This window comes from Arabidopsis lyrata (assembly GCF_000004255.2).
Source record: "Arabidopsis lyrata subsp. lyrata unplaced genomic scaffold ARALYscaffold_4, whole genome shotgun sequence".
Classification (NCBI taxonomy): Eukaryota; Viridiplantae; Streptophyta; class Magnoliopsida; order Brassicales; family Brassicaceae; genus Arabidopsis; species Arabidopsis lyrata.
In genome coordinates, this window is record NW_003302552.1 from 20,131,753 (window position 1) to 20,149,945 (window position 18,193).

Below are 18,193 nucleotides of genomic sequence, written 5' to 3' on the forward strand. Positions count from 1 at the left end.
CTGATTGAATATTATATCCGAGACCAACCACATTTGTACTAAGATTATATATGCAGATGATGATACCCATAAAAAAATGAGACAAAAACAACATAAAATTTACATCCAATAAGTAAATGATACGCAGCAGAACACGTCACATCGACTCGCATATGAATACACAAACCCCACAACATAAACTAAAAAATAGAAATAGGGACGATGTTGTGGTCCGACGAAAATCTTTTCCACTAGTCACTCTTTCAAATTTCAATCAGGACCATTACAAATTATTTCGAAATTTTATGCAGTTTAAATAGAAACTAATTGAATATTGTAAATAAATACATCAACGGATCAACCTTGACGTAAGTAAAAAACATTCAAAATTTTATTCCATTTTTTTTAAAAAAATTGGGATTTTATACCACTCTTTCTTTGTGATTGGTCACTATTGATAATTTCTTTTTTTTTTCTTCGCACATAGATCTGTTAAATCGTATACACTAATTGCATTCCCAAATAGTCGTACCTTCCTCAAGTGCCCAATTCCTTACAAAAGCCAAACAAAACCATGTTTTAAAAATTAATAAGCAAATGCTTAATTAGGTTCGACGATTTATTTTGAGCTGGTGACATCTCAGCAGCTTAGTATAACTAATATAAAAATCAAAAAGAAAAAATATTGTCATTACAAAAATATTTCGTTATAATTTAATCTCTTTGATACATCTTGTATTTTTCGAACATTAAATTAATAACGGAAATGTAGCTAACCAATGTATAATTTTTTGAAACGTTAAACTACAATTCTTTTGATAATGAACGGTTGCTTTTATTATTTTCAATGGCTGTTAAAAACCACCAATAGCAATGCATGTGGTTGTGGTAGTATATAATGTACATATTGAATACCTCATCCTCTTATCTTAAAAAAAAAAGGTCTTTGGTGGGATAAATGAATCCATTAAAATCTTCATATAGATTTCTTTCCATTATTTATTTATCCATTATCAAACTTTCTCTAATTTCTTTCTCTCATTTGTCTCCTTGGAAATATTTACTTGGTACTTAAAAAAACCTGCTTACTCCGTAAATCAAAGCTAGATCCAATTTTAGTTTTATTTCCTTTTTTGACTCTCTCTCTATCTCTCTCTCTCTCTCTCCGAGATTTGGCTGACCCTTTTATTTCTCTTCTTCTCCTAAGCTCATTCACACAACTCTCAACATTTCCGGGGAAAAAAAACGGACATTTTTTTTTTCTTTCTAAAGAAGGAAAACAAAACAAAGAAGAAAAAAAGTTGAAAACTTTGCATCTGGGTTTGTCGAATTTAGATTCAGATCTTGAAAGTTTCGATTGAATCTCTGGCAATGGTAATGGAAACAGAGTCAAAGTTCCATGTTTTAGCTGTTGATGATAGTCTTTTTGATCGGAAAATGATAGAGAGATTGCTCCAAAAGTCTTCATGTCAAGGTAAATTCGAAAAAAGCCAAAATCTTTCAGAGAAAGAGAAGGAAGATACTAAAAAAAGCTTTTTTTTTTTGGTTCTTGTTCTTATGTTTTGCAGTAACTACAGTTGATTCAGGCTCTAAAGCTCTTGAATTTCTGGGTTTAAGAGTAGATGACAACAACCCAAATGCACTCTCTACATCACCCCAAATTCATCAGGTTCATTTTTTGATCTTTTCCATGATTCAAAGTTGGTTACTTTCGATTTTACAAATCATGGTTATTGAAATTTTGTTTGTGATTGTGGGATTTGAGCAGGAAGTTGAAATAAATCTTATAATAACAGATTACTGTATGCCTGGCATGACTGGTTATGATTTGCTCAAGAAAGTTAAGGTATTTCTTCTACTTCTTCTTCTTCTTTTCTCAATTTGGTTATTGTCTTTTCCATCTCTAGCTAAATTCGTTTTCCAGAAAAAGAAATAAAGGTTTCTACTTTAGTGTTTCCTTTAAATGAGAATGTCAATGGAGAAAATCTCATTTTCGAATATTTTCCCACTCACAAGAACTTTCTTTTATGCCATTGTATGATTGTATATTGCTTCTGAGAAATTTACATGATTGTCTATAGGAATCAGCGGCATTAAGAAGCATACCTGTCGTTATAATGTCATCTGAGAACGTTCCAGCTAGAATCTCCAGGTAAGAGAGCTCTGTTTCTTTTAACATTCATTTGATTGATTTGAGAATTGGCAAGTGGCTATTATTTATTTGATTCTTTGGTCTGAATAAGTCTTTAACATTGAACTATGTATAAAATTATGGTTTCTTGCAATGGATCTGGAATAGTTAGTTTTGATGTAATGTCTTGAAAACTGAACAACAGATGTTTGGAAGAAGGAGCTGAAGAGTTTTTCTTGAAACCAGTAAAGTTGGCTGATCTTACTAAGTTGAAACCTCATATGATGAAAACCAAATTGAAGAATGAAAGTGAGAAACCAGTTGCCATAGAAGAGATTGTAGTTTCTAAACCGGAGATAGAAAAAGAAGAAGCTTCATCAGTGATTGAGATCTTGCCTCTCCACCAAGAACTTGAACCAATGTTGAGTAGTAATAAGCGGAAAGCAATGGAAGAAGTGATATCTACTGATCGATCACGTCCTAAATACAATGATATCACAACCTCAGTCTGACATTAATTATCTTTTCTTTTGGTTTTCTGCACAACTTCAGAGTTTTTATAGGTTCTTTGTAGGAATGCTTCTTCTGGTAAATACAGGCTTCTTTGTAGGAATGCCGAATGCTTCTTATGGTAAATACATGATGATAATGGTTGTTCATTATGTGAAAAGTAAATTCCCAATTTTGTTTATGTTTCTTTTTTTTTATGGCATCAAAACAATTTCAAGAGTAAATAAAACAATCTACCGAGTTTTCTTATGTTTTGTTTTAGCTCTTGGTTTGTCTATAAGATAATGGTTTGAAAGTAGTACCGTCAAACATAGAGTGATACAGATAAAACTGGATTAAAATGAAAAACCACAAATAACCATCCAAAACATGTGAATTGAACCGGATAAAAAACCATAAAAAACCATCCAAAACATGTAAAATTGAGTGACCCAAACAGACCGGTAGAAATTTGGAACTGCTTTTTTTTTTCTAACAGTAAAGAAAAAAGAATATTCAGTTAGATCCATATTATTTGGGCTCGAGTGAAATTAGGGCTTATACATATCTGGTATTTGTGACCCATTAATAACGTTACCTAGTTTTGCATGATTATTTAACTCGAAAACGCAAAATCATCTCAGCTTTGATTCTTTTTTTCTTTCTTTCACAAAAGCTCCGATTATTTCTTCAGAAAATCATCATCTCCTCCGCGAGCAGCTGGACTCAACTCGATTATGCAAGCGTAGTCGTAACTGATTCAGAAAAAGCACCTGAAGATGATATCTGAAGCCAAGTAAAACGAAGACTCTAAGATTGTGAATCTTCTCAAAACCTTTTCCTCGATGAAAAACAAGACATCAGCAAAAAATACTTAAACCAGGTTCGTCTCTTCCCCTTTCTTTTTTTTTCACTTTTCCAGTCAAAAACATAACGACGACGAAGCGCTTCATTTTTTTTTCTCTCTCTGCATCTGCAAACGACGACGTTCAATATATGATTTTTTTGTTTTTTTTTTCGCTAGAGCTTTTTTTTTTCCTTTTGGAAAAAGTGTTTGCTTGGCAGTTTGCACCCTTTTTTTGCTAAATTTTAGCGCGTATTTTATTCTACTTCCCCGAAATTCTCGCAAATGAATATTCAATCCCATACAGAACCTTGAATCTTGTATATTTAATCTTTCATTACTGAACTCGTATCTTTTTTTTGTCAGCTGCCCTCCAAAGCTATGAACGATCCATGTCGTCTCAATCTTCTCTGCAACTGCAGTCGTAATCTTTCACAGACCATAGACACTGTATTGATACTTTCTACACAAACACTCATGATTCTCTCAAGCTTATTGTTAGTTTGTTAACTACTTTTTCTCATATCGTGCGATTGTTGTTTTTCTGTTGTAGATAAAGAACATAATCGAGACATGTATTCAAAAGTACATGAGTTTGGAAGAAACGGTGACATATCTGCAGGACAATCACAAGATTAGTCATCATCTCACCAAACCAAGTATATATATATTATAATTTTTGTTTCTATTTGAATTGATTATGTGCTTGTTTATAAACAATTGAATTCTTGTTTCTTTTATTAGTATGGGAGCAGCTTCAGAAAGAGAGTCCAGAGTTTTTCAATAAGTACCACTTAAAACGCGAATTAGCGTGTCATATAACGATGTATAACAGTTTACTTAGAAAGCAAGTTTCACTGATGGTCGAGTATGGAGCTCTTGATATCAATACTGCAACATGTACGTAACAAGGACTAAAATTAAATCTTCTTACGGATTATTTACTGATCGATTTTATGAACTGCTTCAGTTATTTTTTGTTTCTTTGTGTAGCCGCTGTCAAGAATTTTCTTCGTCAAGATCCTGAAGGAGCTCATCTCTTAGAGAAACTAGCTGATACACCTTGTAAATCTTTCGATTGATGATGTCTCTAAAGTTCAATAATTTTTTGAAAATTGGGTTTGTTTTGTTTGATAACTCTTTGCATTATGTAGCTGATAGGTTAGAGGTGAGTTGTTCAAGCGTGGCAATGTTGGTATTGGATGATACAAATGGTCCAATAGGTAAAATCTGATATACATATATGGTACTAGAGTCATGCTCGAAAACTCGATTTCTTGCACTTTTGACATCTAAGAATTCCTTATGTGTTTCTCTATTTTGTAGTAAACCAGTGGCAGATTCCTAATGATCAGCAAAATCAGTTTCATCATTATCAATGGTCTACTACAACTAATCATCTACCTTGTAAAGAAAAAACTCAAACTTTTCTCTCTTTCTGAATATTGAATTTGTTTTTTTTTTATATATCTAATGCATTTTACAGCTTCTAAGTCATGATTGCAGCTGGACAAAAACTCGATTTATTTCACTTTTGACTTCTAAAGCTTCCTTTGGTTTCTCTGTCTTGTAGTAAACCGGTTGCTGATTCCTAATGATCAGCAAAATAATTTTCATCAAAATCAATGGTCTACACCAAATAATCATGCTTGTAAAGAAAACCCTCAATCTTTTCTTCCTTAACCTATCATTTGTTTAACACTTCTACTTGAGCATTTTTATGAATAACTCTAGTTTCTTTCTCCATAGGTACCAATCTTGGAGCTCCTACCGTTCCACCAGCAGCTAATGATCAACGGTTGACAGATAATGAAAACACTCAATCTTTAATCTCTCATTTGTTTAACACTTCTACTTGAGCATTTTTGTGAATTACTCTACTTTCTTTCCATAGGTACCAATCTTGGAGCTCCTACCGATGCACCAGCAACTAATGATCAACGGTTGACAGATAATGATCCTGCGTATAAAGAAAACACTCAACCTTTCTCTCTTTATCCTTCATAGTTTAAACCCTTTTACATTGAATCATTTGTATGAATCACTCTTTTTTTTTTCTCCATAGATTACGATCCTGTCTATTCAGCCGTTGCACCAACAGTTACTGCTCAATGCCCAACATCTAATGATCTTGCTTGTAAAGAAAAGACTTAATCTTCCTTTCTCATTGATTCCTAACTCTTCTGCTTAAGCATTTGTATGATTCATTCTCCTTTTTTTTTTTCTCACAGATTCTGAAACTCCAACCGTTGCAAAGGCACCTACTGCGGCATTTGACCATTTTACAGATGGTTTTGGAGACGATATTAAAAATAGCGTCCCAAATTTCCAGCCGATGGATCCTTCAACAACAGAACTACTGACGCAAATCGAGCACCTGCTAGACGACCAATATGGAGAATACGAACTGCCATTGGAGCTTCAACCAAACTTCTCACTAAACGAGCTGTAAACACCTGAATATGAGGCAAACAACAACGCCTTGCAAGGAGTAATACCGCAACAACAGCGTCATCCTTATCATCAGGAACAAGAGACAAACCAGACACAAGGAGATCCACTGAATCGAATACTTGTTCAATTAGAAGCTTTAAACCATTCAGATAGTGGTAAGTAGCTTTCCAACACTACAAATCTGGTTTGTACTACTATACCTTAAATATCTTTTGTCATCCCTTATCTTACTTGTTTCTTGGTTGTTCTCTCTTTTCACTTAGGTGATAGCACATTAACAATGGCTCAGAACCAGCATGGTCTCCAAAGGCAACATGAAAGACGTGGCTTATGAAACAGAGGAGCAATATCAGAGTGAAATGACAAAAGAAATTTGCAAACAATAGTGGATTTATTATTATCTGTCAATTTACTTCTCTCCTCTAGATTAGCTTTCTTAGTTTTTTTTTTCTTTTTCATGGGGTGATAAACCCACAAGATTTTTAGAAAGTTTCTTGCTACTAGCTTAATAATCCAAAACTATTGCAAAGATCGGATTTTTCGAGAATTAGAATTGAATCTTATCAAAACTAACAACTATATATATAATCTTGCTACATTCACTAGCTTAAGAACCATCAAACGAATTATAAAATTCTCTCATCTCAGCTCATATAACCAAGTATCTGTCTGAAACTTTCAAAGAGAAAGTTCATATACCTAAACCCATAATTGGAAATGGTCGAAAATGTTGGCCTTTGATACAAACAAGCTCCAAAGATCTAATTCTTGAGATTGAAGATGACAGTTTTCTGATTTGTTCCCTTTGGAAACAGAAACTCTCTATTAACGACGATAGCTATTTATTTGTTGCACATCGAAAGAACAAAATTTTTTGTTGTTGTATATAATAGGGAAGTTAACGAGTACTGCACGTCGAGCTCAGTAACTCGGGCTTGTGATCCAAGTGGAGACAATAGGGTGATGGGACGTTGGGTCGATCTTATTGGGCCGGGTTCGGGGTAGGCTATGTTCTGGCCCGCCCATTCCAAGTTGGGAGTCGAGGTATGGACTTTGAGCGAAGGCTTGGATCTCATGTCTTCTAGAGTGGGGGGAGACTGCATGAGGCTGGTTTCAAAGAGCATCGTCCACCTCCCGCTCTTGACGGTGGAAGGATTACAGGCCATTGCCTTCCGAACCCACTATGACCCAATAAGCCGACTCCGATTGGACCATCACTTTTTTCATATTTTTTTTGTGCACCTATTATTGACTTAAAGAAGTCACACAAGAAAGGATAACGGGCCATTTGCCTTTCGAGCCCAATAAGCCGACCTACTCCGTAGACCTTTAAATCAAAGACAATTTAGCTAAGTCAAACAAAACAAAATGTAAATGAACTTGAATTCTTGGTTACTCTCGTTTTTTTTTAATCGAAACTGGAAAACAACACAACGTTTAAATTGAAAGACAGCAAAATCATTAGCCCTAATCTGGATAGAGTTGAAAACATTCCAAGAACTATCTAAAACTAAATAAGTGATAAAAGGAAGCTTCTATGATGTTGCTGCATCAAATTATTTCTTGAAATGATTTTTATAACCTTAATTATTATTTCCCTATCACATGAGTAATATTCATTGTGCTCCTCCTTTTTCTTGTTTTCATGCCATCTTTGTTGTTTTGTGTACTATCAACTAACGATAGGAAAAAAAAAGTTTAATTATAAATACCAAAGAAAACAAAAATTATGTCCAAATATAAGGAAATAATTATTAGTTCGTTGGGGAAATGTCAGCTAGCTAGTAAATGACAATAATTTTGGTTTATAAAAACAAAAACAAAAAACTATAAAATTTGCATAATACTATAGTACCAACTACTGGGTCGGGTTGATAAAGTTTGGGTCGGATCTTCACTTTTATTGGTCGAACAGTGACGTGTCCCCTAACGCTGTCCTATCTGGCCAGAAAGAGACACGGCTGGTGAACAGAATCAACACGTGGCGATGTATTATTGCTGGAAAGATCCTCGCGTGTCCCACGTGCCCGATTGTTCTTTCATATTTCATCTGCTTCACCGTAAAATGACCACCACTGGATCTCCCAATTTTCCAGTGGTTTCTTCTCTTCAGCTAAATGAATTGAGCTTCTGAAACCGAGAGAGAGACAGAGATAATGGCGATGCCTTTGGAAATGGCGATGCTTCTGACGAAAACGGTGTGGTTTGCTCTGAGCGGCTGGATTTTAACATGTTTGTCTATCGCCGACGAGATTGCTGGTTCACTCAGAAACCGAGAAGTTGGTCCTGTACATGTCGCATGATCGAATATACATTCATCACCTCCTTCCTCCTCCTCGATTTTCAGCTTCTTTTTTTCCGGTGTGAATCGTCCCAAAAGATTGAAGTGTTTGGGGTTTATAGAGGAGGTAGATACATATATGTATAGGTCATTGATATATAATACGTCTCAATTTTGTTTGTGTGTTTCTGCTGATTTGAGAGAATAATATATAATAATGTGTGTGTCAATTGATGCTTCTGTTCTGGTTTCCAAAATTGAACTACTTTCAAAGTTTGATCAGTGTTCAGTGATATGTGAATTTGGACTTTATTCGTCCATTTGATGAGTTACATTCCTAGAGATTCAGCTGATTATAGTTGAGAATCATTCAAATAGCTTAAAATGTTACAAGATTAATTGTAGATCATCATTATCTCTGGTGTTGGTTCTCACAGCTTCAAGAGTTGAGAATGAGTTATGTCAGAAACTTGTATCAATTTGATATGAAGAAATTATAAGCAAATGAGTAAAGATTTCACTTCCTTTTTCAGTTGGTAAAAGCAAAAAGTGTACATACTGAAATATTCTAAACAAATTTAGCGCCTTGGGCGTCTTTAATTTCTTTACGGATAAGTTACCAAGATTTCCTTCTTTTTATACATAAAAGAAATTAAAACAACATCTTTTGCCCATCTTGCTTTTGTTTTTGATGATGATATTTTCTTTATTTATTCCAGTTATTAAAAATAGTTTTGCTTCTCTTTCTAAAAGGCAAAGTACCAAAGGAATCTTCAATGAGTGTTCCTTGTGCGATTCAGTTTCATGTTTATTCTCATATAACAAAAAATATCAGTGCACAGCACAATTTCTCTAGACAATAGTAAACATATTTTCAACATTTACATAATGATTATTGACTTTGAATAACCAAGAAATTTCGTTCTTTTTAGATCAAAATTCAAAACATATCAAGTTAGTCATCTTAGTTCTTTCTATAATCGGTGTTTAAATTTTTGAATTTTATACATTTTTAATGCTGTTTTTTTCTGTTAACGTACCAAATTATAAATAAGTACAGTAACTAAGCAAAGTATCATTGTCTTCTATATAAATTAAGTTTCTAAAAGGTTGGATATTATTTTGCTCTGTTTTTATTTCCCTAAAAAAAAATGTTAGTGGAAGTCATTGGATAGTTCACATTTGGAAGTTATATGCAATTTTTGAGGATCTTGACAGTTTACTTTTTTGGTTTCAGTTATTATCAAGACAAGCTCTAAAAATTAGGATCAAATGGATACTTTCCTTAATGATCAAATCAAAGCAAATTCGATCTCGACGAATCAACATCACAATCGTCTTATTTAGTGTTTTCACCATCTTCCACCTCTAACTTACTTAGACAGCTCCTTTCCACCTGTTTCTTCTCTCTGTCTCTCTGTCTTTCTCTTTCTTCTTTTATATTCTCCGACAAAAGAAAAAGTACAAGAAACCCAGAAAAAGAGTGTAGAAACTACATTTGTTCTTCTTCTCTGTTCTGCTTCGAAAATTATGGGTTCCTCTGTTTCTAAAACCGCTTCTTCATCTTCTTCGTTGAATTTACCTCCGGAGACGGAATTCAACATCCCGTCTTCGTCTGTCCCTAAGGCTTTCACATTTCCGATGCCGTCGATTCATCATCCACCGGTTAAAAAAGGCGACACGCACCACTTCGTCTCTCTTACATCGACCACTTACGGCTCTCTTCTCCTCGACGGAGCTTCCGACAGACAAACATTGCCTCATATCTCCGTTACCGGGAAGAATAACAAGAAGATGCCTGAAACAGAGGAGGCACGCGAGTCGTTGTCTCCTGACTCAGTGATCAACACATGGGAGCTCATGAACGGCCTCGACGACGATCTCGATTCTGAGAATTCCGATACAAGTAAGCGTAATTCCGTCGTAAATTTGGATTGTTTTTCTAAACCCATCAAGAATCGAGACGTGCTTATTAATGGGTCTTCGTTGAAATTGGACGAATCTTACGAAGCTGAGGAAGATTGGAGATTATTGCCTTTTAAACCTAAGCAACCTCTGTGGAAACATATGTCTGAAGAATCATTTCTCTCTGATTTAGATCCTAACATTATCTCATCTTACAAGAAAGCATTGTCTTCTAAGCAACTAAGCAAAAACACTAGTAATGGTCACAAAAGCCCGAAAGCCCTCTCTTGCAGCCACTCAAATCAATCGACTTTACCAGAATCTGTATCCTCGACTCCACTGACTTCTCAGACTTTGGAAGACCAAGAGAAACCAAGATTGCTTGAAAAAGAAGATAACAAGAACAAGATAGTATTGTACTTCACTAGCCTCAGAGGAATTCGAAAGACGTATGAAGATTGTTGTTGCGTTAGAACGATATTGAGAGGGTTTCAGGTTGCGGTTGAGGAACGCGACATCTCAATGGATTCCGAATATAGAAAAGAGCTTCAGAATGCGCTCGGTGAAGAGAAACCGGTTTGTTTGCCTCAGGTGTTTATAAGAGGTGTCCGCATTGGTGGAATTGAGGAGATCAAGATACTCAACGATGGAGGCGAACTGGCAGAGATGTTAAAAGATTTCCCTGCTTGTGAATCCGTGGGAGCCTGCGAAAGCTGCGGGGATGCAAGGTTTGTGCCGTGTACTAATTGTGGTGGTAGTACTAAAGTGTTTGAGGAACAAGAAGATGGGTTTAAGAGATGCAATGAATGCAATGAGAATGGATTGGTACGTTGTAACAGGTGTTGTCATTAGCTAATTCGTTTGATTGATGTGAAAATGTGAAGAGAAGAAAAAGAATCTAAAGATATAACTTTTGACTTAAGATATGTTTGGTTGGTTGTGTTCTTTGAATGACTTGTTTGTTGTCTTGTATATTGATATAAGAAGTGGCCTAAGGCTCAAAACTAGAATGTCTCAAGCCTCAATTGTTTCTTTACGTTGATGTTTGTGATATACATCTTATAACCATGATGTTTTTTTTCCAAACAAAATGAAAATATCTACATAATAATAGGAAAAACAAGTTGAATGTTTGGAATCGCTAACGACTAATGAATCCAAAATCCGGTTAGTTTTTCCAATCATTATGCAAATTTAATATCCAAACAAATAATTTTTAAAAAAAACAAACATAAGAAAGAAAAGATTTTTAAAATCTGAAAGAAACAAAATCAGAATTTTAAACATCCGAATTAAAACTTGAATGCTAAATCTACATAATAATAGAAAAAACGAGTTGAATGTTTGAAATCGCTACCGACTAATGCTGGATCCAAAATCCGGTTAGTTTTCCTACCATTATGCAAATTTAGTATCCAAACAAATAATTTTTTTTTTAAAAACAAACATAAGAAAGAAAAGATTTTTAAAATCCGAAAAAAAACAAAATCAAAATTTTAAAAATCCGAATTAAAACTTGAATGCCAAATCTACATAATAATAGAAAAAACGAGTTGAATGTTTGGAATCGCTAACGACTAATGCTGGATCCAAAATCCGGTTAGTTTTCCTACCATTATGCAAATTTAGTATCCAAACAAATTAAAATTTTAAAAAACAAAGATAAGAAAGAAAAGATTTTTAAAATCCGAAAGAAACAAAATCAAAATTTTAAAAACTATATTTTTTAAAAATCCAAATTAAAAATTTGAATGCTAAATCTACATAATAATAGAAAAAACGAGTTGAATGTTTGGAATCGCTAACGACTAATGCTGGATCCAAAATCCGGTTAGTTTTCCTATCATTATACAAATTTAGTATCCAAACAAATATTTTTTTTTAAAAACAAACATAAGAAAAAGAAAAAAATTTAAAATCCGAAAAAAATAAAATCAAAATTTTAAAAACTATTTTTTTAAAAATCCTAATTAAAAAATTGAATGCTAAATCTACATAATAATAGGAAAACGAGTTGAATGTTTGGAATCGCTAACGACTAATGCTGGATCCAAAATCCGGTTAGTTTCCGTATCATTATGCAAATTTAGGATCTAAGTTTCTAATATTTAAAATTCCAAAACATTTAAAAGTAAAAAAAAAATTTAAACAAAAAAAAATGAAAGTTTTTTAAAAAAATTGAAAGTTTTTTAAAAAAATTGAAAATCTGTGAGAAAGAATAAATAAAAAAGCTGTAATATTTAAAAATAAAAAAAAAGGATAAAAATTGACCTCTGTTTTTTAATGGGCATGTGAATGGGCTTTTTGTTGGGCAGATTGCAATCCAAGACCTTCTCCACCACCGTGAACGCAAAAGCTTCTCATGATCCTCCTCAACCAGAGCAGCGAAGAATAGATAGTATAGTATAAACAAGATCCGACGACGACGGAGACTGAGAGATGATATCGAGAGACAAAGGGAGAAGAAGAATCAGAGCATCATCTTCTTCCATCACGGCAAAGAATTTTCCATAGAAAATCATGAAATTGGAAGAACTCAAAGATGAAATAGAAGCATGAATCGAAGAAGAGAATGATAAAAAAATATCAGAGCAATTGGCGATTGTCAATTAATCTCTCTCACTCTATAACTCTTTCTCAATCTCTGTGGTTTTCTGGTTTGTTTGATGAAAAAACGATTAGAGAGAAGAGAAGGCTCGAAACTCTCTATTTATAGTTTCCTTATGATATTCAAAGTTTCCTTTTTTTCTGTGTTGTTTCCTTTTTTCTAAAAATCTTATTAGTATTTGTTGTTTCCTTTTTTCTGTGTTGAGTTATTTCCTTTTCTCGAGCAAAAAACTGTAAAGAATATAACACAAACCCATCAGAATGCAAGGCCCATGAAGCCCAAAAATCAGTCAACAAATCAAACGGTAATGTTGACCAAGAACAGAGCTCCCTCTGCAACAACAAGTACAGTTTTGTCTCCTAGTTCAATCCAGCTCACAAACAGATATAGTTCTCTCAAGGATATGGATCAGTGAGCTGGCACTCCTAAAACCCTAATCTCCTTTGTCTCTCTTTTATATATAAGTAAGGCATTGTACTCCTGAACTTAACTAATGAGAAAAGATGCAGTCTTGAGATATACAAGCTAAAAGCTTTTTTGTCATTCTCTCTCTGTTTACGTTCTGTCTTCATGGTATCAGAGCTATGGAGGCTCAAAACGATCCTTTCTCACCTTCAACTTTCACTATCAATCAATGTGTAACTCTCAAACTCAAAGATGACAACTATCTGCTATGGAAACTTCAGTTCGAGCAATTTCTCTCAAGTCAGATGCTTTTGGGTTTTGTTACCGGAGCTGCTCTGCGTCCGCCTATGACAGTCATGGTTACCAACGGCGACCAGAATACTGAAGCTCCAAACCCCGAGTACTTGAAGTGGCTTCAAAAAGATCAACATGTGATGGCTTGGCTCTATGGATCTCTGTCTGAGGAAGCTCTCAAGGCTGTCTATGGCCTTAGATCGTCACATGAGGTATGGTTCTCCCTCTCCAAGAAGTATAATAGGGTTTCGGCCACTAGAAAGCTAGATCTGCAGCGAAAAATGCAAGGAACCAAGAAAGGAGACAGATCTATGTCTGAGTACTTGTCTGAAATGAAAACCATTTGTGACCAACTGGACTCTATTGGTTCTCCTCTCTCTGAACATGAAAGGATTTATGGTGTTCTGAATGGTTTAGGAAGGGAATATCAGCCTGTTTGTGCTGTGATTGAAAACTCTATGGACCACTTTCCTGGACCATGTCTTGAAGATGTGTTCTTTAAGCTCACTGGATTTGACGATAAACTTCAGCAATATGACTCTTTACCTGAAGTGACTCCACATCAAGCTTTCTTTACTGATAGAGGCGGTTACTCTAACCGTGGAAGAGGTCAGAACAGAGGTGGCTACAGAGGTAGAAACTCCTACTCCACACAAGGCAGAGGATTCTACCAATAATTTGGCAACAACAGTGGTCGTGGTTCATTCTCTGGTGGTGGCGCCTACACTGATTCAAGACCAACCTGCCAAATATTTGGAAAGTATGGTCATGCAGCATCTAAGTGTTATAAACGGTTTGATCAGCACTACCAGCCAGAAGAACTACCTCAAGCTTTAGCTGCAATGAGAGTGTCTGATCACACAGAATATGGAGGCAGAGAATGGATTACAGACTCAGCTGCAACATATCATGTCACAAATTCTCCAAACAATCTGCATCAGGTACAAAACTATGAGGGGTCTGATGCGATAGTTGTTGGTAATGGAGATTTCCTTCCCATTACTCACATTGGATCTATTCCCTTACCAGCAATGTCAGGTAATCTACAACTAAAAGATGTTCTTGTGTGCCCAGAGATTACTAAATCTCTACTCTCTGTGTCTAAATTAACTGATGATTACCCTTGTAAATTCATCTTTGATTCTAACTCTGTGTACATCAAGGACAAACAGACAAAGCAAATTCTAAGTCGGGGAAGCAAACATGAAGGGTTGTATCGGTTGGAGAATCCCCAGTTTACGGCTTTTTACTCATCCAGGCAGCAGAGTACCAGTGATGAGACTTGGCACAGAAGATTGGGGCATCCTCACCATCAAGTTCTTCAGCATCTGTCGTCTATCAAAGCTATTTCAGTCAATAAAAACACATTGGCCATGTGTGAGTCCTGTCAGTTAGGAAAAGTCTGCAAACTTCCTTTCTAAGTCTGTTTTTGAAGCTACTAAGCCTCTTGAAAGAGTGCATTGTGATGTATGGGGTCCTTCTCCTGTCAAGTCAGTCCAAGGATTTCGTTATTACGTTGTTTTCATTGACAATTATTCTCGTTTTAGTTAGTTTTATCCTCTAAAGTTGAAGTCTGATGTTGTTTCCATATTCAAAACCTTTCAAAAGCTGGTGGAGACTCAATATGGTCAGAGAATAAAAATGTTTCAGAGTGATGGTGGTGGAGAATTTGTCAACAAACAATTCCTGGATCATTTTGCACAGTGTGGGATCAAACATCTCATCTCTTGTCCACATACTCCACAGCAAAACGGTCTTGCTGAGAGGAAACATAAACATATTACTGAACTAGGGCTCTCCATGCTATTTCAGGGCCATCTTCCACAGCATCTCTGGGTGGAAGCTCTATTTACAGCAAATTTTCTGAGCAATCTCTTACCAACATCTGTTCATGACTCAATGATAAGCCCATATCAGATGTTGAACAACAAAGCACCAATATATACTGCCTTAAGAGTTTTTGGCTGCGCGTGCTATCCTTATTTGCGACCTTATGCTCAGAACAAGCTCGATCCAAAATCCTTATTGTGTGTCTTTGTGGGATACAATGAAAAATACAAAGGGTACAGGTGCTTTCACCCACCTACTAGACGTGTCTACATTAGCAGGCATGTTCTCTTTGATGAAGCAAGATTCCCATATAAGGATACTTACAGATCCTTTCTGCCACCTGCTACAACTCCTCTGTTATCAGCCTGGCAGCAAAGTTCATCTGAACAAAATTATGATGTGGAAGTCCCTGTCCAGTCTTCTATCTCACAAAACAGAACTGAAGCAGTCACTACTCCACACACTCAAGCTCCACTAGTTCTGAATCAAACTGTCGCAGAAGCAACTGAGCCCACACCTATATCGCAACCTGAGACGTCAAATTCTGCAACAGGCTCAAGTACAGAGGAAAATTCAACAGTGGCATCGTCCTCATCTGTAGACTCAGCATTATTTACAGAAGAAGACTTCCCTCCTTTAGGGTCTCCGCAAAATGCTACCAGCAATGCTCATCAAATGACCACCAGAGCTAAATCCGGAATTGTGAAACCTAACCCGAGGTACATTCTTCTTGCCAATACTGGTCTTCCTGAAGAACCTAAAACCATCACTGCAGTACTAAAGCATGATGGCTGGAATGGAGCCATGGTTGAAGAAATAGACACTTGTCATGAAACCAAAACTTGGAGTCTTGAACCCGCTCCTGCAAATGCAAATGTATTAGGCTCCAAATGGGTGTTTAAGACTAAGATTAAAGCTGATGGTACACTAGACAAACTCCGGGCTCGTCTAGTAGCAAAAGGCTATGAACAAGAGGAAGGAGTTGATTTTCTTGAAACTTTTAGCCCTGTTGTAAGGACTCCAACTGTAAGGATGATCCTTCATGTGGCAACAGTGGAGAAATGGGACATTAAGAAACTTGATGTGAAGAATGCTTTCCTTCACGGCGACTTACAAGAGACGGTGTATATGAGACAGCCGCCTGGCTTTGAAGATAAAACTCACCCGGACTATGTTTGCAGACTCCACAAGGCTATTTATGGCCTAAAACAAGCCCCTCGTGCTTGGTTTGATAAATTTAGCTCATACTTGCTGAAATTTGGTTTTATCTGCAGCCCAAGAGATCCATCTTTGTTTGTTTATCGACGAAACAGAAGTATCATGCTCTTGTTGCTCTACGTTGATGATATGGTCCTCACAGGGAATGACAAAGCTCTAATCAATGATCTCTTGATCTCTCTAAGGAAGGAATTCAGAATGAAAGATATGGGAGACATGGAATATTTTCTCGGGATCCAAGCAACATTCACTCCAGAAGGTCTGTTTTTAAATCAAGAAAAGTATGCTAGAGACTTACTTGAAAATGCAGGAATGTTGAATTGTGCTCCTATGCCCACTCCTCTACCCATCCAACTGCATAGAATGCCCAATCAAGATGTAGAATTTGAAGACCCTTCTTACTTCAGGTCTCTTGCAGGGAAGCTACAATATTTAACTCTCACAAGACCAGACATGCAATTTGCAGTCAATTACATTTGTCAGAAAATGCACAAGCCATCAGTATCAGACTTTGCTCTCCTTAAAAGAACACTAAGGTATCTAAAAGGAACCATTGATATGGGGCTGACTCTGAGTAATGATACAGACTCAGTCTTAAGAGCCTATAGTGACAGTGATCACGCAGGATGTACAGACACTCGTCGGTCCACTGGAGGTTTCTGTACCTTTCTAGGCTTGAATCTCATATCATGGTCTGCAAAACGTCAGGATTCAGTTGCAAGATCATCTACAGAGGCTGAATATCGAGCTCTATCAGACACAGCAGCAGAATTGTCTTGGATCACATCACTTCTGAAAGACATTGGTATTCAACAAGACAGACCTGCAGAGATATATTGTGATAATCTGTCAGCAGTGTATCTCACAGCCAATCCGGTGTTACACAGACGGTCAAAACATTTCGAAACTCATTTCCACTATGCTAGAGAAAAGGTTGCAGATGGATCCCTTGTGGTAAAACATGTTCCAGCTGCGCATCAACTGGCCGACATCTTTACAAAGTCTCTGCCACCACATAGTTTTTGCTCTCTCAGGTTCAAACTTGGAGTTGGGCGTTCTCCCACCTCAAGTTTGCGCGGGAATGTAAAGAATATAACACAAACCCATCAGAATGCAAGGCCCATGAAGCCCAAAGATCAGTCAACAAATCCAACGGTAATGTTGACCAAGAACAGAGCTCCCTCTGCAACAACAAGTACAGTTTTGTCTCCTAGTTCAATCCAGCTCACAAACAGATATAGTTCTCTCAAGGATATGGATCAGTGAGCTGGCACTCCTAAAACCCTAATCTCCTTTGTCTCTCTTTTATATATAAGTAAGGCATTGTACTCCTGAACTTAACTAATGAGAAAAGATGCAGTCTTGAGATATACAAGCTAAAAGCTTTTTTGTCATTCTCTCTCTGTTTACGTTCTGTCTTCAAAAACTTGATATCGAAGAATGAAGATGATATTGAGTCTATCAAGGCTGAGATGGATTCAACCAAGGAGAGAGTCTCTCACATGTTCATGAAGCTGCCTGTTATCTTAGAAGAGATGAAAAAGTCCAACAACCATGTTTATGACAATTCCACCTTAAGAGAAAAGTCTCAAATGTTAAATGAGATTGTTTGATAAACAAAAAGAGTTTCTTTTAAAAAAACATAACCTGAAGCTAAGCAAGTTGTTCTTATACGCCTTGTATATGTTTCCTGAAACATGGTCATTACCACAAGTGAATGAGAGGAAGGTTCTGAACATTTGACTTGACAATTGG

General features: G+C 36.1%; 3 protein-coding genes and 1 pseudogene across 3 annotated transcripts; all 4 read left to right on the plus strand.

The window, feature by feature from the left end:
- Positions 1 to 1,015: 1,015 nt before the first annotated feature.
- On the plus strand, positions 1,016 to 2,807 carry LOC9317834 (two-component response regulator ARR8). Its single transcript, XM_021028865.1, has 5 exons — positions 1,016 to 1,453; positions 1,548 to 1,648; positions 1,748 to 1,825; positions 2,061 to 2,131; positions 2,316 to 2,807. Exons 1-5 carry the CDS (start codon positions 1,351 to 1,353, stop codon positions 2,620 to 2,622), a joined length of 660 nt encoding a protein of 219 aa, XP_020884524.1. The 5' UTR covers positions 1,016 to 1,350; the 3' UTR covers positions 2,623 to 2,807.
- A 158-nt stretch (positions 2,808 to 2,965) lies between these two features.
- On the plus strand, positions 2,966 to 6,447 carry LOC110229317 (annotated as a pseudogene).
- Positions 6,448 to 7,763: 1,316 nt separating this feature from the next.
- LOC9315987 lies at positions 7,764 to 8,510 on the plus strand. The gene has a single exon (XM_021028867.1). The coding sequence runs from the start codon at positions 8,054 to 8,056 to the stop codon at positions 8,198 to 8,200; it is 147 nt and encodes a 48-aa protein (XP_020884526.1). The 5' UTR covers positions 7,764 to 8,053; the 3' UTR covers positions 8,201 to 8,510.
- A 646-nt stretch (positions 8,511 to 9,156) lies between these two features.
- On the plus strand, positions 9,157 to 11,090 carry LOC9315988 (uncharacterized protein At5g39865). Its single transcript, XM_002879875.2, has one exon. It carries the CDS (start codon positions 9,709 to 9,711, stop codon positions 10,933 to 10,935), a length of 1,227 nt encoding a protein of 408 aa, XP_002879921.1. The 5' UTR covers positions 9,157 to 9,708; the 3' UTR covers positions 10,936 to 11,090.
- The last annotated feature ends 7,103 nt before the right edge of the window (positions 11,091 to 18,193 follow it).

Excerpts from the sequence above, each read along its gene's own strand:
- LOC9315987 (XM_021028867.1), top strand. The coding sequence starts at position 8,054 with ATGGCGATGCCTTTGGAAATGGCGATGCTTCTGACGAAAACGGTGTGG.
- LOC9317834 (XM_021028865.1), top strand. The coding sequence starts at position 1,351 with ATGGTAATGGAAACAGAGTCAAAGTTCCATGTTTTAGCTGTTGATGAT. Across the intron at positions 1,454-1,547 it reads CCAAAAGTCTTCATGTCAAG|TAACTACAGTTGATTCAGGC; the intron begins GTAAATTCGAAA and ends TATGTTTTGCAG. Across the intron at positions 1,649-1,747 it reads CATCACCCCAAATTCATCAG|GAAGTTGAAATAAATCTTAT; the intron begins GTTCATTTTTTG and ends GGATTTGAGCAG.
- LOC9315988 (XM_002879875.2), top strand. The coding sequence starts at position 9,709 with ATGGGTTCCTCTGTTTCTAAAACCGCTTCTTCATCTTCTTCGTTGAAT.